Source organism: Hyperoodon ampullatus (assembly GCF_949752795.1).
Source record: "Hyperoodon ampullatus genome assembly, chromosome: 16".
NCBI classification, from domain to species: Eukaryota; Metazoa; Chordata; class Mammalia; order Artiodactyla; family Ziphiidae; genus Hyperoodon; species Hyperoodon ampullatus.
The window spans coordinates 29,179,211-29,202,615 of record NC_136929.1 but is presented as its reverse complement, the minus strand read 5'-3'; the positions used below and the strand labels follow the sequence as shown (position 1 = coordinate 29,202,615).

At 37.9% G+C, this 23,405-nt stretch overlaps 1 protein-coding gene across 1 annotated transcript in view; it reads left to right on the top strand.

Annotated features, from left to right (window-relative positions):
- Nucleotides 1-7,185: 7,185 nt before the first annotated feature.
- The window catches only part of UCHL3 (ubiquitin C-terminal hydrolase L3), a 42,146-nt gene continuing 25,926 nt past the window's right edge, over nt 7,186-23,405 (top strand). Inside the window, exons 1-5 of the mRNA XM_079721848.1 lie at nt 7,186-7,267; nt 16,767-16,895; nt 19,716-19,872; nt 20,224-20,309; nt 22,403-22,450. Coding sequence (XP_079577974.1) covers nt 16,821-16,895; nt 19,716-19,872; nt 20,224-20,309; nt 22,403-22,450 — 366 coding nt within the window. The 5' untranslated portion in view covers nt 7,186-7,267; nt 16,767-16,820. The remainder of the gene's footprint in view (nt 7,268-16,766; nt 16,896-19,715; nt 19,873-20,223; nt 20,310-22,402; nt 22,451-23,405) is intronic.

Genomic DNA, 23,405 nt, shown 5'->3' with positions numbered 1-23,405 from the left:
ATCTGTAAAACTCAGGCTGTAGATATTTGTCTCACAAGGCTTTATGAAAGGTTCAATGAGATCCCATATGTAAAGCACATAGCAAAGTTCCTGATCATAGCGAGTACTCAATAAATACCAGCTTCTATTATCATCGTCATGATAGTCAATCCTCAAAAGAAGCCTATAAGTTATCTAGATCACAAATTATCTCCATTTTAAAGTTGAGAAAATGGCAATTCAGGAATGTTAAGCAATATCAGCTAACTAATAGATAAAACTTCAAACTTTGGTTTTAATTTACAGTCTGCAATCTAATTTCAGAGAACTCCAGAGGGGTTTAGCGATCCCAGTGTACCTGCTGAAATCCTTTTCCAGCTGCCTTGTGCTAATTGAATGTTCTATTTATACTCCAGGCTACTGAAAAATGTGGATGAGTGTGTGTGTGATTGTGTGTGTTGCAGGGGTGTTGGGGGAAGTGGATAGTGGTGGAAATCCACGGGCAGCCTGAGCAACGATGCAGAACGGAGAATAAGCATGATCACTGATGCTAGAATCATAGAGGTTTTAGAGCTTAAAGCAGAGCACGCACCACAGATTGTTAGATTTGGGGCCAAATTTGACGGACCTACATATTTGAAACAAAACAAAGCTAGTAAGACAAACTCTATCAGAAACTGAATGGCAATGCATTTAGATAGGTTTTATATGTTCCATATTGTCACTGTCCCACATTCTTCTTTCAGCTCACCTGGCTGAGTCACACATTCACCTGAAAGCTGCATGACATACTTTTTAACTTTTGGCTTAAGGGGAACTTATAGAGTCTCATTTTAAAAATGAGACCTAAATAGATTAAGGGCCTGGCTTATAGAAACACAACAATATTATGTTAGTCGTGATTTCTGATCAGGTGCGGACAATTTTTCATCCATCCTGCGGACAGATGAGACCAAACTGTGTTAAGTTTTGATGTGTCCTTTTTTTTTAAAGTTAATATTTATTTATTTATTTATTTATTTATTTTTGGCTGTGTTGGGTCTTTGTTGCCGCACGCGGGCTGTCTCTAGTTGCTGTTAGTGGGGGCTCCTCTTTGCTGCGATGTGCGGACTTCTCACTGCGGTGGCTTCTCTTGTTGCAGAGCACGGGCTCTAGGCTCGCGGGCTTCCGTAGTTGTGGCTTGTGGGCTTAGTTGCTCCAAGGCATGTGGGATCTTCCCCGACCAGGGATCGAACCCTTGTCCTCTGCATTGGCAGGCAGATTCTTAACCACTGCGCCACCAGGGAAGTCCCGATATGTTCTTAAGTATTGCAAAAAGGCTGTGTTTTAGGATGGTTATTTGGCAATGCAACAAAGGCTAAAGGCAGATACAGCATGAAGACAGTTGGACGTATTCCTATTAGATAAGTAATATAAGACAGTAATCATGGTGGTGTGCCATGAATGAGTTACAGGTGTGTAGCGAAATTGACCCGCCCCCCGCCCCCCCATAGCCCTAAGGAAAGCCAGGTGAGGCCTCATTCTAGAACATTCCCTGAGCTGGTTATGACAGCAATGACAACGTTATTTGATTAAGTCAGATGTACAAATACCGAATTTCATCAATTGTTAGATGCATTTTTTTTCGCATTTGACTCCTCAGAAATCATACTGCACATTGCATCAGATGGCGGCTTACAGTGGCGGGTAGGCAGGCAGCAGGTGTGACTCAGTTGTTTTTGCAGGTGTGTACATGAACTTGGTTACAGCTGTTCAACACTTCTATTGAATCACGGGTATTGCTGGCTGTGTACATACTATGTTTCAATGCCATGTGAAATGTCTTTAAAAAGATTATGCTGTCGAGGAGCAGCTAAGCCCGTCCACCACAACTACTGAGCCTGCGCTCTAGAGCCCGCGAGACACAACTACTGAGCCCACGTGCCACAACTGCTGAAGCCTGCGCACCTAGAGCCCGTGGTCGGCAACAAGAGAAGCCACCGCCATGAGAAGCCTGCGCATCGCAACGAAGAGTAGCCCCTGCTCGCCGCAACTAGAGAAAGTCTGCACACAACAACGAAGACCCAACGCAGCCAAAATAAATAAATAAATAAATAGATAGAGAGAGAGATAGATAGATAAATGTTCCTTTAAAAAAAAAGAGGGGTGGGATAGGGAGGGTGGGAGGGAGAGAGACGCAAGAGGGAAGGGATGTGGGAACAGATGTATATGTATGACTGATTCACTTTGTTATAAAGCAGAAACTAATTTTAAAAAAAGATTATGCTGTGATTTGGCATAAAAAAAGTTACCAGGAATGGAACCAGGCATGGAAAGAGAACAGTGGGTTGTAAACTTAGATCAGTAAGGCAAATATGGGTTATGGGAGGAACAACCAAAATTCCACGTTTTCTTACAAATCAACCAAATTACAATTCCTAAAAAGGTGGATAGACTTGAGTAGATAAAACAAAAGTGTTGCTTATTTCAGTTCAAGTTTGGAGAAGTTGCCAGATCCCTCAGAATATAAGAAAGAAAGTTATAAAAATGAGACAGCAGTTTTTGAGTCTCAAATACTTTTGTTAAGACATCAAACATCAGTTTGTCAAAAACTTCCCAGATTGTTTGAATAGAAGCTGCTGAATTTGCAACAGTTGCTGAAAAAAATGAAACTATGAGTTTAGTCATGTAGGAAATAACATTTTTTGGAGGTACAACTTCATGTTTTTATTTGGTTATTAGAATTTGGGGCAGCTGTCTCAATTATCTGATGACTCCTTTGAATCTGAGTATGAAAATTTTTGGTAGATATAGCAATTAGGTGTTGCTGTGTAAAAAAGCCCTGACCCCCACAAATTCCCAATGTCATACTACAAACAAACATTTATTTAGCTTACATGTCTTGGGGGTTAGCAGTGAGTTGGCCAGTGGAGGCTGGGCTCAGCTGAGGTGTTTCTGCTATGCTCCAGGTGTCCTTACTCTCTTCCTGGAACCAGCAGGCTGGCCCAAGCTCATTATTTTCCAGGTGATGACACAAGTACAAACAGCAAGCAGAAGCTTATTCAGGCCTGGATTTCGAACTGGCATCCAATTATTTCTGCCCCATTTCATTGACCAAAACAAATCACATGGCTGAACTCAATGTCAAGGAGTGGGTAAATATACAGTCTCATTATAAAGTTACCATGAATGCTGAGTTAGTAAATACTGAACCATTGCTCCTAGTGGAAACAGGTTAGGTTCCTGTGAGCCTCTGGTCACATTTTAATCAACAAATCAACACATTTTTTATGTGTATTTTTGTTGAAAGTCCCCACATTTAATCTATATTGTTGATTCGTTAACACTGATCCCAGGGCTAACAGCACTGTAACTCATGCCTGAAGGAACTTATCTAATACATGTATTTTCTCCGTAAGGCACACCACAGTCTTCCTGTGTGTGGGAACACAAAACAGCACATGAACACAATGCTTGGGGCCATTTTATACAGTGAAATCATCAACAAAAAACACAAAAATGCCTTAAAAATGTGGCACTAAATAGACTGCAAAAAGGACACATTTCCAATACGAGACCTTGAACAAGAAGGCAGAGCACAGACTTGCTTGACCTCAGCTGGGAACTCAATTTTTTTGCCACTCTGAGCATATCTGTGAATGACCTTGAAAGTGACATGGGTACTGATTTGGGGGTTACAAATAAATGTTAGCAAGTAGATAAATTCAAAACACAGAACCTATGAATAATGAGGATTGACACTACTTTGCCTCTAGTGGAAAAAACTTCAGTGTTATATGGCAAAGGGTATAGATAAAGGAAGAATTAAAACATAGGGACCTTATACATATGTATAACTGAATCATTTTGTTGCACACCAGAAACAACATTGTAAATCAACTCTACTTCAATTAAAAAATTAAAAAACAAAACAAAACAAAAACAATGGGGGCCAATAATGCAGAATCTTGGGCCCCATCTTAGACTTTTTGAATCAAAATCTGCATTTCAGATTCCCTAGGTATTTGTATGTACATTCAAGTTTAAGAAGTACTGGACTCAATACCATGGTGGGTCTATGCATGCCAGAGGCTGAGAGGCTACTACATTCATAAAGTTTTTTTTCTTTAAGTTATTTATTTATTTATTTAGGCTGCATTTGGGTCTTCATTGCTGTGCGTGGGCTTCCTCTAGTTGTGGTGAGTGGGCTTCTCATTGTGGTGGCTTCTCTTGTTGCGGAGCACAGGCTCTAGGCACACGGGCTTCAGTAGTTGTGGCGTGCAGGCTCAGTAGTTGTGGCGCACGGGCTTAGCTGCTCTGCAGCATGTGGGATCTTCCCGGACCAGGGATTGAACCCGTGTCCCCTGCATTGGCAGGCAGATTCTTAACCACTGCACCACCAGGGAAGTCCCTCATAAGGCTTTTATGGGTCCAAAGGTCTAGCCCACAATGGGACAACCTCTCTAAGGTGAAGGATAAGCTATTGTACCCTGCGATTCCTATTAACAGGGAAGAGGCAGAGAACTTGGTGGGTTTCTGGCTTTTGGATGCAGCACACATCACATTTGGGAATACAGGTGCAACACGTTTATTGGGTGATACGGATGGCTGCCAGTTTGAGTAGATCCCTGAGCAAGGGAGTCCTCTGCAGCAAGTCCATGCTGGAATGCCAGCTGCCTTCTGTTTGGCCCTATATCTCAGCAGATCCAATGGTGCTAGAGAGGTCCACGCTGTGTGGAGTCCTAGGGAAGCCCTAACAGGAGAGTCACAGTGCAGGACCTCAAGGTTCTGGACCAACATCATTCTTCTGACAGTAAGTCATTTGTAAAACAGCCCCTGGCATGCCACTAAGAGCCTGGCTGTGCAACTGAAGTGATTATGCAACTATGGCTGCCCATGATGAGCTGGAGATTTCAGATGTACCACCTCACAGTTGGGTGGTATTGCAACAATCTCTCAGATAGATAAGGAGAATGGGGAGTCTTGGAAATTCCTTGGAAGTTGAATAGTGGCCAGAAGAATGTGAGTGGGAGAGTTGGAAGTTCCCCAAGAAAGGCAAGCTCAGTGTAATTATCTTTTCCTCACTCCCTGACTGCTCCTCTCCCTGCATTCCCTCTCTTGGGTGCAGCAGTAACACGCACTCTACCCCAGGTCAGATCTCTGCAGTCGTCATTGACAGTGCGGGCTCAGCAGTAGGACACACGCTTCAAACAGTATCTCTTTAATCCATGCCTGCCCCTCCGTCACCGCTACTGCCTTAATTAAGTCTCTCATCATTTCACTCTGGCAAATTTTCCACATTATTGAAAATGGGGTTTATGCATATCTGATTATTCCATTCACTCCTCAAATATTTATTGAGCATCTACTATGTATCAGGCACTGGGTTAGGCTTTGGGGAGAACAATGTGAGGAATTCAAAAATGACATTGCTGCAGGCCTTATGGAATTCACAGCCTGATGGAAAAGAGAGATGAAAATCCTCCTTAAAATCCTTCAGCGGTTCCCTGCTGTTTTCAGGAAGAAGCCCAGATGTCTTGACCGGTTAGTCCCTGCCTATGTCTCCAAAACTGTCTCTAACCACTGCCCTTCAGTCTTGCAGGCTCTGCAGCCACAGTGCACACTGTCCCTTCTTCCGAGCACCCTCCTCTCTGACTGGCTACCATCGACTTTTTTAAGGGCTCACTCCAGCTGTCCACCTCCTCCAGGAAGCCTTCTGGACAGTCCCTTTCCCCGTTAGCTGCCCTTTTGTGTAGTTTCACCAACCTCATGCTACCACTATCACACATATATCACACTTCATTGTGATTCTTCGTTCTTTTGTCCACCTCTTCTACCCTACTGTAAGCTTAGCTTTGTGTACCCAACACTTAGTTACAGCGTCTGATTCATAATAGGTACTTGACATTTTTTCTCAAACGGAACTGTGTAGGTATATAGAAATGTTCCCCACTCTGTAACAGCAGACAAGGCCAACATATCACTTCTGTACCCTGGCAAAGGAGCTTCTGAGCACGACTGACGTCCTCTGGGTGCGGGGCCTCCTGACTGGCAGCGCCCAGGTCCCTCCCTCGACGAACAGGACTCAGCGGCGCGCCCCCTAGCGTCTCCGGCTGACGCTACAGGCCTGGGAGGGCGCCGGAGAGCACGCGGTCCCAGACCCGCGCTTGGCGCATGCGTGGCACGGGAGCAGTCCGGTCGGCTCGGAAGAGTCCAAGCGCGAGGGGAGAGAGCTGAGATTCTTTTCCCTTCTGCAATAGGAAGCTTGCTCCTATTCTTTTCCTCTCCGATTGTATCTTAATTTAAAGTGGAAAGCTTGACTTGTGGTTCTGTAGGGAGCGATAAAGGAGCTAGGGTGTTGTTAGACTTTTCTTCGTCTCTCGGCACCCCTCCCACGGGGCGCAGGGTTGGACGGGTCCAGGTCAGGAGCAAGGGGGCGGAAGCGGCGGCGGCTGTCAGAGCCGGAGAGGGGCTGGGCGGAGTGGTCATGGAGAGTCAACGCTGGTTGCCGCTGGAGGCCAATCCCGAGGTGAGCGTGGCTCGGGTCTTGGCCTGAGGCCGCGGGCAGGGGCGGAGGGCACCGGGCTGCCGCCTCTAGTCCCGGGCAGTTTGTCGCTAAATGGTGTTCTCTGTTTCGTTTTCAGGTCACCAACCAGGTGAGTGAGGTGTCTTGTCGTTTGGGACCCTGGCCGCCTACACCCCTGCACTCCCCAGGAGTCTGGGATTTAACTCCGTGAGGGTCCCTCTTGCTCAGCTTCAGACGGGCGTGCTCTGTTTGCGGCCGCTTCCCTTCCACCTGGGTCCTGGAGATGCTCCCAGCTGTCTCTGGTCCCATTCCCCGTCATCAGCGTTTCCTGGTTTTTTTGGGTCAGAGGTTTTGAGGGACGTTCACCCTGTATTCCTGTTCCTCTTCCCTCTTCGTTTTGCCTCCTGCTAGTGCCGAATCCATGATTGTCCCAGTCCTATACCTTCTAGGTGACTAATTTGCCTGCAGTACCTGACTCCAAGCTTTGTAAAGTCTCCCACCCAGTCCTTGTAAACTCATCCGCCACTTGCACCATGAAATCATCTTCCAGTCATCTTCTCTCGCCCGATCAAGTCACTTCTCTTCTCCGCCACGCCCCCTTTCTCTTTCAGTTTCTTAAAAGTGGAATTTAGTTGCTTTTATACCATAGGAAAGCTCAATTCCCACGTCATCCTTTGCCAGCTACAACCCTTTAAGTTCGTTTGGGTGTTGGAGGTTCGGGATGGGGAAGGAAGAGGTAACATCTCGCAGCCACTCGATCAAAAGGACAATAAGTGCTACCAGGTATAAACTTTTTATTTGCTCAGGTGTGTTTTGTCTTCTCCTGTTTTTCATTCTCAACAGCAAGTTTACTTTTTACTGCCCTCTTAGTTTATCATACTTCTCCCCTCCCCCCCCCCAATAATCTTCCTTCTCATCACCAAGGAATAATGATTCATCCTGGACTTCATTGGTTTTGGGTTTTGAAAGCTTGTAGAAAATTCCTTATATAAAGAAAGCAGATAGAAGTGCTTTATTTTAATGTTGTCAGCAAACTATTTTTTTATTCAGGTTTATTACATGCTATTGAAATGATTATTACTGTCTCAATTCTTGTCTCTTTAGTAATCTAGTAATTTAGTAATGAACAAAGCTTGGAACACAGCATATATCTTTCATGTTATTATTAAGGTGGCATTTCCTATCAATATTAATTTTCTTTCGTTTTACCCTCTTTGACATTTGTTGTTCATTTTTTGCCTAAAACATTTTGACGGATTTGTAAAGAAAAAAATTTTCCTTCTGAAGAAGTCAGTATTTACGACTTCTGATTTAGTGCCCTAGGAAGGAAGCATATTTCTCTCAGACCTAATTCCAGATTTTTTTATAACTTTAGTTAAAAATCAATTTATCATATATCTGGGCTCTGTTCTATTCTATTGATCTATGTGTTTGTTTTGATTACTGTAGTTTTATTACTGTGGTCTTGAAATTAAATAGTATGAATTCTCAAACGTCATTCCTTTTCAAAATTGTTTAGGCTATTTTAGTTTCTTTGCCTATCGATATAAATTTTAGAATCAGCTTGTCAACTTACACAAAAAATTTTGGTATGATTTTGTTGACTAGGTCTATAGATATATTTGGGGGGAAATTAATATCATAACAATATCGAGTCTTGCAATCCATGAAGATGGTACCGCTCATCATTTACCTGGGTCTTTGATTTCTTTCAACAGTGGTCTGTCGTTTTAGCATGTCGATCTTGCACATTTTTTTGTTTGTTTATACCTAAGTATTTAATGATTTTTGGTGCTATTGTAAATGATGGTGTTTTAAAATTTCATTTTCTGGTTGTCCATTGCTATGTATAGAAGTATAATTTATTTTTACGTGTTAACTTTGTACTGCTGCTGTGCTAAATTCACTCACTCTAGTGGCTTTTTTTGGTAGATGCTTTGGGATTTTCTATACAGACAGTCATATTCTCTGTGATTAGACTTTTATTTTTCCCTTTTCAATCTGTATGCCTTTTATTTATTTTTCTTGTTGAACTAGTTAGGACCTTTAATACAAAATTGAGTAGGATGGAGAGAGAGAGGACATCTTTGTCTTATTCTGGAACTTAGAGGGAAAACATTTTATTTTTGATCATTAGATATGTTAGGTGTAGGGTTTTGGTAGATGCTTTTTTATCAGGTTAAGGAAGTTCCCTTCTTTTCCGAGTTTGCTGAGAGTTTTTATCATGGATCACTGTTGAATTTTCTTAAATGACTTTCCTGTATCTCTTGAGATGATCATTTAAGGAAGAAATAATACTAATCCTACATAAACATAGAAGAGGGGGGCACTTCTCAACTCATTTTATGGCCGGCATTACCAGACAAGCCGTAATAAGAAAAACTGCAGACTCTCCCTCATGAACATGGATGTAAAAATCCTCCACAAAATATTTGCAAAGAGAATGCAGCAGTATATAAAAAGGATAGTGTATCCTGACGAAGAGCCGTTTATTCTGTTATTGCAAAGCTGGTTCACTATTCTAAAGTCAATCAGTATAATTAACTGTATCAACAGACTAAAAAATACAATCATTTTTAGATGATACCATTATTATTTTTAATAAGATGTAAGCTTATATAATTGGAAACCTATATTCTAAACCTACGTTCTAATTGGAAACCTTTGTTCCTAAGTAATCTTGGTAGACTATAAAACACATTCACTTATTCACATCAATTAAATAATATTTGGGGGGCACCTTTTGGAATACCAGGTATCTGAGCAGGAGCTGGTTATATTTGGTGATGAAAACATTTATGGTTTTCTGCTTTTCAGTCCATTGGGAAGACAGACAATAAACAAGTAAGCAAACAAATAGTTAGCAATTATTATAAGTGCAGTGGAGAAAATTAATGGTACAGTGATGAAGACCATCAGGGAAAACATACTAGGTTGGATGGTCACAGGAGGCCATTCTGTGGTGACATAAACAGAGAAAAGATATTATTAGTATATGATTGTACACTATTTCTGGCATGCTTTGGTGTGGTTAAGTTTGTTTTAAATTTATTTTTTATTTTTTTAATTAAAAAAATTTTTGTGTTAGTTTCTGCTTTATAACAAAGTGAGTCACCTATACATATACATATATCCCCATATCTCTTCCCTCTTGTGTCTCCCTCCCTCCCACCCTCCCTATCCCACCCCTTTAAATTTATTTTTTAAAGAAGTAATGTACATTTAGTGGGAGAATGGACAGGTATCTAAGAAGTAATCAGTTTTAACCAAAATTTTTGTAGCTGTTTCTTTATTCTCTTTATCTTAGTGGCAGAACTGAGAATCGAAAATGAATGGAAATTTAATTAACTCACTCAGAATTTGGAAAATTTATAAATTAAGCCACAGATTAATCCCAACAACAATATCCATCCCCAGCTTTTCTTCTTTCCTCAATTGAATGGCATCATAGGCCTTTTACTTATCTTGATTTCATTCTGTTACCATTTGTTGGTTGCATGTGTCATTATACTCAGGATGAGCAAGCACTGTTTAATGCTCTAACAACGCCTAGTTTGTACAAGAATGACTAACACATGTCTACTATATGAAGATTGTTAGTAACTGTTAGACGTTAACTAGTAATCATATGTCTCAGCAGATGTGGTAAGTAGTGATTTCTTTTGTTGGTTTATATGCTGTCACTGCCTTCTCAGGATATTTTGTCTTGCTATAGGTAGGACTTAGCTAGAATAAAATCAGTTAAATGATAGAAAAAATTATTTTAAAAATTGAAGCTCCATTTTATTTACATACGCATTTAAGGGGGTAATAGCAGCTTGTAGCTGATGGAAAGTTACAGGTAATTAAGCATCAGGAATTATAACTTTTTTTTAAAAGAACATTTTGTGATGTGGGCAATCATGGAATTTCTTTTTATGACCACACTGGATTTTCATCTTGATTATGTTTTGTGATTTGAGTATTGCACAGCCACATTATGTAATTTTAAATATTGTGTTTTAGAACCACCCATTTCTGATGTGGAAATTCCCTAGAAATATTCCTAATTGTGGATTTTATGGAATAGGCAAAATATTTTCTGGCTGAAGGAAAAGAAATTTACTTTAACATAATTATTGTATTTAGTTGCTTAGTGTTGGAAAAAGATTTAGAAGTCATCTGCTAAATTATTGCCATGAACATACAAACATTCGTTAGTTGGTGTTTCCCATCTTGGGAAAAACACCCTTGTTACCCTGCCGTCCTCTACTACCTCCTCTCTGTTTCCTTTCTTTGTAAATTTTCACAAAGAATTGTCCACAGACGCTCTTGCTACTTTCTTATCAGCGTTTTTTTCCCTGTATTCACTCCCATCTAGTTTGCTTCTATCCTCACCATTTCACAGTAACTACTTTTCTCAAGTTTACTAATCATGACTTTGCCAGACCCAGCGTTCACTTTTCTGTCACCATTTTCTTGATCTCTCAGCAACATTTGGTAGAGTAGCCCACTCCATCCGTCTTGAAACATTATCTTTTCTTGGCTGCTGTGATAATTCTGGTTTTCCTCCTGTTTCTTTGACTGCTTCTTAGATTTGCCTTTGCTGGATCATTTCCCTTCCAATTACTAAGCAGTTCCTCAGAACTTTGTCCTACACTGCTAATCTTTTTATATTTTCTGTTGTATAGCAGTAGTACTGTCAGTTGTCACCTATTCTGTGTGACAGATCCTGTGTTCCTCCAAGTCCTGACTTCTCTACAGAATTGGAAATTACTATCTTCAGCTACCGCTTTTACGATATATCTCCATTTGGATGTCTTATAGATATCTCAAATTTAACATGGCTGAAAGAGAAATCTGGCTTTATATCCTCTCATTTCTCCTGCAAATCCACTTCCCCAGTCTTTTAAGGGTACCACCATTTATACAGTGCCCAAGTCAATGTCATTAATTCTTCACAACTGTGCTAGTTTGGAGAGGCCATTCTTGTACTGATTTAATTTCTTGGGTTTGAATCTCTGCTCTGAGACCATAGGCAGTTACCTAGCCTCTCTGTACCTCAGTTTCTTAGTTTCTCATGACCCCTCCTAATCCTGTAAAATTGTTGTAAGGATTAAATAAATCGCTACATGTAAATTATGTATAACAATGTACAGAACAAAGCATGCACTCTGTGAAGTTAGCTGTTTTTAATATTTTTCTTGACCTAACCTCTCAAATCCAATGATCTGCAACTCTGGTAGACTCTTCTTTCAGAATCTATCCCAAATCTGGCCATTCTGTTCATTTCTACCACTACGTCCCAAGCCACGATCATCCTTTGTTTGGACAACTGCAGTAGCTTCCTAACTAGTTTTTCTGCTTCTCCCTTTACCTCCCTAAAATATATTCTCAATATACAACCAAGGAGATTTTATAAAAATGCAAATCATGTCTGTGTTTCCCTGCTTAAAACACTCAAAACACAAAACAGCCTTCCATTGCTTGTCCTTAGAATGCACTTCAAGCTGCTTACTATGGCCTGATGGGGAGGTACTGCCTGCCTCCCACTTTTGCTGGGCTGCAGTCTTTGAATGCCAGTCCTGTTCCTGCTTCAGTCTTTGTACTGGCTCATCCTTTGCTTGAATCATTCTGATCTGGGTTGTTTCATGGCTGGTTCTTGTCATTTGTGTCTTAACTTAAAGTCCTCTCCTCAGTGAGTCTTTCCTGATTATGCAGGTAATGTTCTTTCTTTTCCCACCACCGGCCCTGAATCTACACTGACATCACGTCTTGTTTTCTTTTTTTCATAATACTTAACCATCTTGTGAAGTTATCTTGTTTATGTGTTTACTTGTTTATTGTGTGTATCATACCACTAGAATGTAAGCTCTGTGAGAACAAGGGCAGGTCTGAAGTACTAAGAATGGTGCCCGGCCCATAGGGGGCTCTCAACAAATAGTTATTGAATGGAAGAATGAATAAATTTTATATAGTTCCTTTCATGCTCCAGAAAATCTTTCTTAAAATTATCTTTAATGTGGTCATGAATCTTTTGCTTGAATATTTCAGTGAGCAGTATTCTATCTCATAAAGTGATTTAGTTTTTTATTATCATGAGAATAATGTATAATTAGAAGAATTATATTTCTTTATATTGAAACAAAATCTGCTTTCCTGTAACTTCCTCCAGTTGTCTGTCATCGTCCCATTGAAACCATACCGAGTAAATCTAATTGCTTCTTCATGATATTACTAGAAATACTGGGGGAAAAGGATTATAATAATTTAAGTTTTCTTCGAACATGCCCAGATTCTCCAGCTGTGATGTCTTCCAAAACCTTATCATTCCTGGTGACCTTTCTTTGAGCTTGATTCTGTTTGTTGTCATCCTTCATAAAATAGACCTGCCAGAGCTGATATCATATTCCACTCTGAATAATCTGTGTTGAAATAGTGTGTTACTAAATTATCCTGAGTAATACAACTTTTAAAGCAGATCAGCATTGCATCACTTACGCTGACAATTGTGTGGTCCATATTGAGCCTGCAGTAAAAAGTAAACTCCTTTTTTCTTGGTCCCTACATAAAATGTTTTTAGTATTTCCCCATTCTGTACTTAAGTAATTTCATTTTTGTTTGTTTACTAAATAGCTATTAAAATTCATTTGGCTGGTTTCCAGACTTTAAAAACCATTGTTTTCTCATTTAACTATTAGTTATTTTCCTAGTTCTGCATCTAGCAGTTACTACTAGTATACTTTTACTAGTAGTGATATCAAGCAATTACTAGATAAGTATAATTTCTGTCATAACCCAAATCATTAGTAAATTAGTAACAAGGCAGAATCTATTGCTGTCCTGAGCTGGCCATTAAAGACCGGAACAAGTGACTTAAGAACAAACTTGAAAGGAAGGTAGATTTAATTTTTCTTTTTTGTTTATATATTTATGTAATCAGCGCTTTTGTTATTTGACTATCACCTAAAGAATGAGGAGGAATTCATTAAAAATGAGGGGGAGGGCTTCCCTGGTGGCACAGTGGTTGAGAGTCTGCCAGCTAATGCAGGGGACACAGGTTCGAGCCCTGGTCTGGGAAGATCCCACATGCCGCGGAGCAACTGGGCCCATGAGCCACAACTACTGAGCCTGCGCGTCTGGAGCCTGTGCTCCGCAACAAGAGAGGCTGCGATAGTGAGAGGCCCGCGCGCTGCGATGAAGAGTGGCCCCCGCTTGCCACAACTGGAGAAAGCCCTCACACAGAAAGGAAGACCCAACACAGCCAAAAATAAATTAATTAATTAAAAAAAAATGAGGGGGAGAGGCTAACAGTTTTTCAGATAGAAGTCCAGTTTGTGTGCAAAAGCAAAGTAGGAGATGGTTATCGACCCTTTGAGAACTTGAAGAGTTCATTGTGGCTAAAATTAGAGAACAAAGTACAAAAAGATACTTTAAGCAGTGAGAGACAAGTAAATAAGCGCCAGAACATCCAGAGCTTTGCATGTGGGTTCTGGCAGCATGACCTTGAAAAGTCACAGAACCTCCCAGGCTCAGTTTTCTCATTGGTGAAAGGATGTAATAATAAAACCTCCTTTGCAGTAAAGGTGAAGTGCATTAAAGTTCCTAGCGTAGTTTCTGATACAAGATACTATTTTAAAATATTTACAAATAAATTAAAATATTCTGTATCTGGTGGAAATTTTCTCTTTGGACCATTGAAAAGGATAAGTTAACCAAGGATCGTTTTTGGGCACATATTCTAATTTACTAATTGTTTTTCTTGATAGGCCAAACGTTGTGGCATTATAAAAATTTAGTGAGCTAGTCAGTCAGAATGTTTTGTTATTTTATTACCCAATGTTTAAAAAAGCCTGAAGACATATTAAAGGTTATAAATCCCTTTATTATATTTGATGCAAACAGGATGCTTCTAATTATGTAGAGATGGCTTTGCAAGTGCCTATACTATATAGAATACTTTTCTTTGTGAGTAAACTGGAGAGATTTTTTGGGAATAGTTTTAAAACTGGCATTATCAGCTTTGGCTGACATGGAACAAGTTTACAACTTCAAGGTAATTTGCCAATTTTCTCCAGACTGTTTTTTCACTAAAATGTTTAACTGTTACTTTCAGCTTGCAGCACAGATGTAAAAATTATTCTGTTACATGTACCTCTTGTTTTATAACTTTATAGCAATATGGCTATTGGGGGTACATAATATTAACAAATAAATTTAAATTCTTTTATCAGGGTTTATGATACTTTTCCTTGACAGTATGCCTTTTAGAGCCGTCAGTCCTGTGCAGATAGTATTTGGAGTATTTGGAGCTGATAAATGCCTGGTTTTAGATTAGAAGCCAAATGTATCTTTCCTACCTCTTTAACTTGGCACAAATAAAAAGTATATATAAAATATTCATTATAAACATAGCTTAACAGACATGTGTAGACATACAGATGGCTAGATTATCTATTAAGATAGAGATACAATCTTTAACAAATTCAACAAATTTCTTGCAAGTTCAGCAAATAGAACTTGAGTGTCTATGGTTTGGCCAGTACAGTGCTAGGCAGTGGGATTAAAAAGATGAATAAGACACAGTTCCTTCCTTTGGCTTTGCAGTCAATTTTAGTCCTTTTTTAGTTTCTAGATAGAATTGAATATTGAGGAGGGCATAGACTAAGAATTTCAGAGAAAGTGGAGAAGGGAGAGGGAAGTAGTTTGGAATACTTCATTGAACTTTATTAAAGTCTGGAATCATTCATAGGAATCAGATGAAGAATAGGTATTCACTAGAGAAGTCCATTGATTTCTGTGGCCCCAGACTGTTGCAGAGCATGTGACTTGATGAACCTATGGATGTTGAGCACATTCTGCCAAGAGAAGTTTTTTAATTCAGAGTATTTCTTATTAAATGTATCTAAGACCTTATTTTTGACCAACCATACTATCAGTAAGTAGCGTTTTTTTCTACAGGCAGAGAATTGGAGGGATGTGGAGAGTGGTCCTTTAATCAAGAAGGTCTTATCTTGTAGAACCTGACTGTGAGATGAATAACACTGTTTATGTAATAGGGCATGGCTTCCATTGGTTTTGCAAGATCTCATTTGATGAGTTAAGTATGTGTGATCGTTCTTCAGGGAGAAATACCCAAGGCACCTTTTTATTTTTAAATCTCAGATAATGTTAGACCAGCAGATACTATAATGTATTCTCGAAATAAGGTATAATGATGCATTTTTAATATGTTTTCTGTTTCCTCTGCTTCTTTATTTCTATCATGTAAAATTTATTTTGTGATGGTGAACTTTTTAAAACCATCAATTTCCTTCAATACAGGCATTTACTGAGTTTATTGTGAAATTGACATCATTCTTATTATTATGTTCTTTTTTCCTTTTCTCTCTGCAATAGATTAGGGTCCGATATTTTATTTCCCTATGAATTCTTAAGAGTTTGAAAAAACCACTGCTCTTTTGTTACAGTGTTTTTTTTGCTGGATGTAGGGGAGACAGTGAAGCTGAGTAGGTTTCATTGTGTACTGAAAGTCAGGAAGCCAGCAGGTTACTTTATTTTTTATATAATTATTTTTTTTAAATATTTATTTATTTATTATTAATTTATTTATTTATTTTGGCTGCACCTGGACTTAGCTGCGGCATGTGGACTCTTAGTTGCGGCATGCGTGCAGGATCTAGTTCCCTGATCAGGGATTGAACCGGGCCCCCTGCATTGGGAGCGCGGAGTCTTTCCCCCTGGACCACCAGGGAAGTCCCAGGTTACTTTTTATATCAAGCATTTCCTGGTGTTCACACAAGTTGCTTGGACTTTTTTGGCCTTATACACTCTTTGTTCATTGATAAAACTTGTGATATCGACCTATCATCTATCTTTAAACCTCAGTCATCATTTTTGATAATTAGGATAAACTATGCTGGTTTACTACCAAAATAATTCTTTATGTACTAGAACTTAGATGCATTTCCTTAAAAATCCAATGTTGGGAATGAGTTTAAGATACCAACCAAGCCACTTGTATATGTTCGGTGAAGTCCTGACTTATTATGTTCAATCCCAAAGTAATGGATTTTGAAAAAAGGAGCTTTGCTTAATATGTTGTAAATTTTACATGTTTGTTAACTGATATAAGTAAGTTGCTCTCTCTTCCACCCTTATTCATGGAAACCCTGCTTTACTTCATTCTTATTGAACATCAGGAATCTTTGTACCTTCCATTCCCTTTTATGTATCAGATATACAGTACATACACATTATTTCCCTGTTAACACTAAACTGGTTTTTTTCCCCTTTTTACCAGTTTCTCAAACAGTTAGGTCTGCATCCTAACTGGCAGTTTGTTGATGTATATGGAATGGATCCTGAACTCCTTAGCATGGTACCAAGACCAGTGTGTGCAGTGTTGCTTCTCTTCCCTATTACAGAAAAGGTAATTGTTAAGTGAGATATAGTTTCCAGTAAATGCAGAATTCTCTTTCAATGTTGAATTAAACCTATACTGTTGAATTAAACCTACGAATTAAGAACAGATGACTCTCTTCTTGCATAAAACGAGGAAATCTAGACAGTGGGGACGGCCTAAAAATCTAGTTTTGTTAAAGAGATGTATTTAGATTTTGATTTGTAGATTGACAGAGAAGCCCTGAGTCTTTTAAACTCTGGTAGTTTTCTTTTTTTTTAAATAAAATATGGTTAGTTTGCCTCAACTGTTTCAATGTGACATTTAATCACAATTTGATGTGTATACTTTAGAACTGTTAAGTACTAGGATAATCTTAAATCTGTCTTAGAAAATATATGAATAAAGAATATTCAAAATTTTAATATATAAAATATGTAAATGTTTTCAATATATACATAAAGAAATATTTGTTTTAAGGAGGTAGATGTAACTAATTCCATGGGTTACATTATTTTCAGAATATACTTGATTTGGGTGCGAATCGTTAAGCTTAAATACAATTTAATTGGCAGATTTAGGATATGTTGGGGCTTATAAATAGCTATTCTTAGCTCTCTGTATCTAAATTCAAATCTCCATATTTCAGGCCTTCTAGAATGATATCTCATAGCTATATGTATTATGAAGCCATTTTAAAACAGTTTTGAGTCTATATCTTTCTGATTTTTATTTTTAAACTTAGAAATAATAGGATGAACTCAGCATTGTAAAAAATGAAGTAAATGGGAAGATGTGAGGAATAAGTATTTATACTTACTTATATAAGTAGAAAATATAGTGGCATCTGCCACTTTTTGATATCTCTTACAGTTTGGTCGGTCCCTATTTCAGCTCATAAGTGACATAATAAAAATCACTCAGAGGATATCTAGTGGATGGTTTAGGAGATATAAAGTGTTTCAATCTTCTAAGTTCTAATTTAGAAACTGATTATGTAGTTGTGAATGGCTTCAGCATACTAATAGCAAAAGAATTGCTATGGATACCTCATTATCTTTTAAATAAAGTCAGTTACAGTGTTTTAAATGTGCTTTATGCTATTAATTTATTTCTCTCTAATATTTTTGTTGTCTTTAATTATGGCAGACCACAGTGAAAACACATAGTCACTTTCCTTTTTCCTATACTTGCTCTGAATCATTTTAGGATTTTTTTTCTAAACCTTAAATCTTGAGAAGTTATCAAACTTTTTGATACGTTTTTGATAACTTCAGACTTTTGCTTTGTCACCAAGGAACATTGATGTTAAGCAACAGCAATAACAAGCTAATCTCTAGGACTGTACAAAACATTTCAGCCCAAGACCTTACTATATTGAACTTTTCAGTTTTTATCCGTTGAACTTATATGAATGAATTAATGGTTCAGAATTTATTCTGAAAATATTTACAAATTTGATTTTGGGTATATGTATATGTATAACTGGTTCACTTTGCTGTACAGCAGAAACTAACACAACATTGTAAATCAACTATACTCCAATAAAAAATAGTAAAAAATTAAAAAAATAAAAATTTGATTCAGGAGCACATTCATAAAAATTATTTTTTCAGGCACAGGTACGTTTGTTGTTAAAAGCAGTTCCTTAATTATGGGTTTTAAATAGACATCATTTGTTTCTTTTATCACAAGGGTCAGCAGACTTTTTCTGTGAAGGGTCAGCTAGTAAATATTTTCAACTTTGCAGGCCTGATAGTCTCTATTATAACTATTCAACTTTGCCTTTTAGTATGAAAACAGCCATAAACAATACAAAAATAAAACTTTACTTACAAAACCAGGCAGTGGGCCAGGTTTGGCCTGTAGCCTGTGGGCTGTAGTAGGGCTCCCTACTCTGTTGGAATCTAAAAATTATAGGAAAACAATAAACAAAACAATAAAATCATCTTCCTACTCTCTTCCATCTCCTCACTTTTTAAAAAAAATTTATTTAATTAAATAATTTATTTATTTTGGCCGCATCGGCTCTTGGTTGTGGCATGCGGGATCTAGTTCCTTGACCAGGGATCGAACCTGGGCCCCCTGCATTGGGAGCATGGAGTCTTACCCACTGGACCACCAGGGAAGTCCCCATCCTCACTCAATTTTTTAAAAATTTATTTTATTCAGGTATAGTTGATTTACAATGTTGTGTTAATTTCTCTCCCCACCCATTTTTTAACCTCATTATTTTTAACACTTTTTACAGTTGGAAAAATGAGGCACAGAGACATTAAGTAACTTGTTGGAGTTGCACAGCTAATAATGGCAGAGCCAGGTTGTGGGTTAAGGCAATCAGATGTAGAGCCCACACTTTTGACGTTATTGTACCATATTGTTTTTACAATCAGTTGTTATAGATGATGGTGAATGTTATGAATACCATATGCTTATAAATATAATGTGAATTTTGTTAATATAATATGATGTAACACTATAGAAATGTGAAAAATAGAAAGTAAAAATCCTCTAGTAATCTCTTATCCCAGATCTCTTATCTCTTATCTGTTAAGTTTTTCTATGTCCTTTAACACTTTTCAATGCATATATAAAGTAAATATTTTTAAAACATAAATGAGAATCATATTAATATATACTGGCCTGTAACCACTCTGTAATCATGGACAGATTTCTAAGTCAGAATATGTAAATCTATTTTATTCTTTTTAAAATGTTTTATAGTATTGCATTCACATATGCCATGTTAACTAAATCCCTATTGATGTATATTTAGAGTTTTTCCAGATTTATATTTGTCCTTTTTAATGTATTATTTTCACATGTAGACTATTGATTTTTTTTTGATAGTATGAAATATTCAGAACAGAAGAAGAGGAAAAAATAAAATCTCAGGGACAAGATGTTACATCATCAGTATATTTCATGAAGCAAACCATCAGCAATGCCTGTGGAACAATTGGACTAATCCATGCTATTGCCAACAATAAAGACAAGATGCACTTTGGTAAATAATTTTTCATTACTGCTATCTTCCCCCTCCTTAAGTTATAAGTTAACTTATTGATCAGTAGGTGGTGTTCTAGTTCTTTCTTTCAAAGTATCAAATAAAGCTTCTCCCCCCTTCTTTCTTTTATAATGGGAATGTATATACCATTAGGGGAAATATAAATCCTCCCCAGGTTTAACAAACAAATAACTTAATAAGCCCTATCATTTATCCCAATATTCTTATATTCCTAACTTAACAGTGAAAGGGTTTTACCTGAGAAATAGTTAGCATGCTTCTAGTATTTTCATATCTCAGTCTCTTTGAGATAGCAAGCCTTTTCAATTTTATCATCTTTAATATTCTCAGAATCTGGATCAACCTTGAAAAAATTCCTGGAGGAGTCTGCATCAATGAGCCCTGAAGAACGAGCCAGATACCTGGAGAACTATGACGTCGGTACCTTTTTCTGTTTTGATCTCGTGTGGGCAAAATTCTCTGGGATTGTAGATTCTTTTTGGGGGTTTGTCTTGAAACTGTATATTATGCAATTATGGATTTTTGTTGTATCCATTAAAACAGGCCTTTTGTACTTTTGTAACATTATCTGAAATATCCATAAATGTTGATAAATTGCCACTTCTTTTCTACGTCCAGAGCTGAATGAGAGAAAAAAGGCAATTTGATTTAACAATTTATAAAATATCTTATGATTGACTGTTCCTTACCATTCCCTCCCTATAATTAATATATGCTTGGCAATACCCTGTGTGTCTTTCACTGGGAATTTGGAACAAGCCTGAAGACCAATGGAAAAAACAAAGGTTTAAAGGTAGATGTTAGAATATTCTCTAGCTATTTTATCAGTGTAATATTTTTGCATGTGTGAGGACACAGGCCACATAGTCTAAGACGTTTTAAATGATTGTACCTTTTCATAGAATTTAGATTGGTATTTACATTTTATTCTGTTTGAAATCTATTTTTCTTTTGAAGGCTTTTTACCTTTTTTTTTTTTTTTTTTTTTTTTTTTTTTTTTTTTTTTTTTTTTTTTTTTTTTTTTTGTGGTACGCGGGCCTCTCACTGTTGTGGCCTCTCCCGTTGCGGAGCACAGGCTCCGGATGCACAGGCTCAGCAGCCATGGCTCACGGGCCCAGCCGCTCCGCGGTATATGGGATCCTCCCAGACCGGGGCACGAACCCGTATCCCCTGCATCGGCAGGCGGACTCTCAACCACTGCGCCACCAGGGAGGCCCCTTTTTACCTTTTAATGACATTATTAAGTAGATTGTAAGTTCTTCGAAATTAGAAACAGTATAGTGTACAAATTATTTGGCTAGAACAATGTGTTAGGCAGAGTTTGTGCCCAATAAATCCATTGACTTGATTATGTTGTTTTAGCATTCTAATATACTTTGATTATTTTAAGTTGTATTTTCTTTAAAAAGCCTGCTGATCTCATAAAACATCTTTATTTTACATAAAAATAATATGAACAATATAAAAGTCACCAGTAATCCCACCAATGAGAGGTAGCCACCATTTATATTTTTAATAGGGAGTATATAATTGTGTACACAATTTTTTAAAACAAAAATTTGATCACACTGTAATATTGTTTTATAACTTGCTTTTTTCATGTAACTTATCACAAACATATTACATACCAGTAAGTATATATCTGACATCATCATTTAATGGCTGCCTAGCTTTCCATAGTTTAGTATTTTATTTAACCAATAAATTATTGTCAGAAATTTAATATTTTTCCCTTTTTTTCACCATTTGAAAAAATACTACAAGGTATATCATTGTAGCTAAGTCTTTGCAAATATCATTAGTTATATATAATTATGTACAGTTATATGTAAATATATAAACTCCTAGAAGAGAAATTGCTGGACCAAATAGTTTGCATGTTTTTAAAGCTTTGATACTTATTGCCAAATTGCCATTCATAAAGGTACTTTCACCCGTAGTTTACTTTGACTGTTTCTCTTCATCTTTGTTAATAGTGCGTATTATAAGAGCAATTTTTTTTTTTAAGTTCAGGAACCTAAAATCTCTAGCTTCTGATAAATGCATGCCTTTTGCTCCACATTTCTAAAGTGCTGACTGAAGCTGCATGATTAAGCATAAATACAGCCAGAGCTGCAGAATAGCATGTAACCTGGAGAAACAGATGAGCTAAGCTTCTTCAGTCTCTATCTGTGAGATGCTTACTTTATTCTAGTCTCAGTTGAATAAAGTGTTAAATGTTAGTTCCAGCAATTAAATAAGGTAAATGACTCCCACTTACCCCTGGCAATTACAAATAAGCAGATACTCAGTTTCCTAAGGTTGCAGAGATTTGTGGGTTGGGAAGCACAGCAATTCATTTGCTTACTCAGAAATCATTCTTAAATATTTAGTGTTAAACTGCTCCCAAAATCGCCTCCAATTTGTTTCTTAACAAGGCTTTAGATGTTAAAATTTAGCATTGTTGTTTTCATTTAAAAAGTTGGCTATAGTCATCTGTTCCTGTTAATACTTTATATTCTTATTACAGGCCATTCGAGTTACTCATGAGACCAGTGCCCATGAAGGTCAGACTGAGGTATTTCACATTTTTCAAAACTTTTCCTGCCACTTGTAAATTTAACTACAGTTCTATTGTATGACATGTAGTTTTAGAAAATTATTGGGACTTTTTTTCCTTTGAGGGAACTTGCTTATGTAAAAGTAGTCATAAAGTAACCCAAGAACATGTTTTGACAGACTGTTAATATGCACTTTGATAACAGCCATCTCAGTTTGTCTAATCATTTAGACAGATTGCAGATTGTGTGCTGTTTGCTTTGGCTAACGGGTGGTCTGCGTGTTCCCCATCAGGTTCCTTTGACTTGCAAGTATTTTGAGAAAAATACCTGCCCTGTAGTAAAGGTAGATAGCCAGTATGGTTTTCAAGAGCCTTTATCATGCTCAGCTTCTAGCAAAAAGCTGTAACATTCTCTTTACTCAGGAAATCTGTTCGGGGGCAATGTGATGATCTTCACCATCTTTACTCTGTTAGCTAGTTATTTCTTCAGATAGGTCACCTCTCCTCTCCTTCTCTTGTCTCTTTTTTCATTCTCTTTTTCATGAGGGATTCCCTCCCTCCATTTCTCCTTTTTCTTCCCTCAAAACCCTCCCTTTTCTTCCCTCACCCTCCCACTCTTGGAGGAAGTTTGTCAGAAGGTATTTCAGTCAAAATGAATAGAATTTAATTAAAATCGTTTGGTGTATTTATAACACATTTAAGTGTTAATACCAGAGAATTATAGATTTTCTTCTTTCTTATCCCATGTGTGACTTGGAACCATACTTTTTCATGTACAAACATGACATTGCCTTTATGCTTTAAAAATACTTGAAAAAGGGCTTCCCTGGTGGCGCAGTGGTTGAGAGTCTGCCTGCTGATGCAGGGGACGTGGGTTCGTGCCCCGGTCCGGGAAGATCCCACATGCCGCGGAGTGGCTGGGCCCGTGAGCCATGGCCGCTGAGCCTGCGCGTCTGGAGCCTGTGCTCCACAA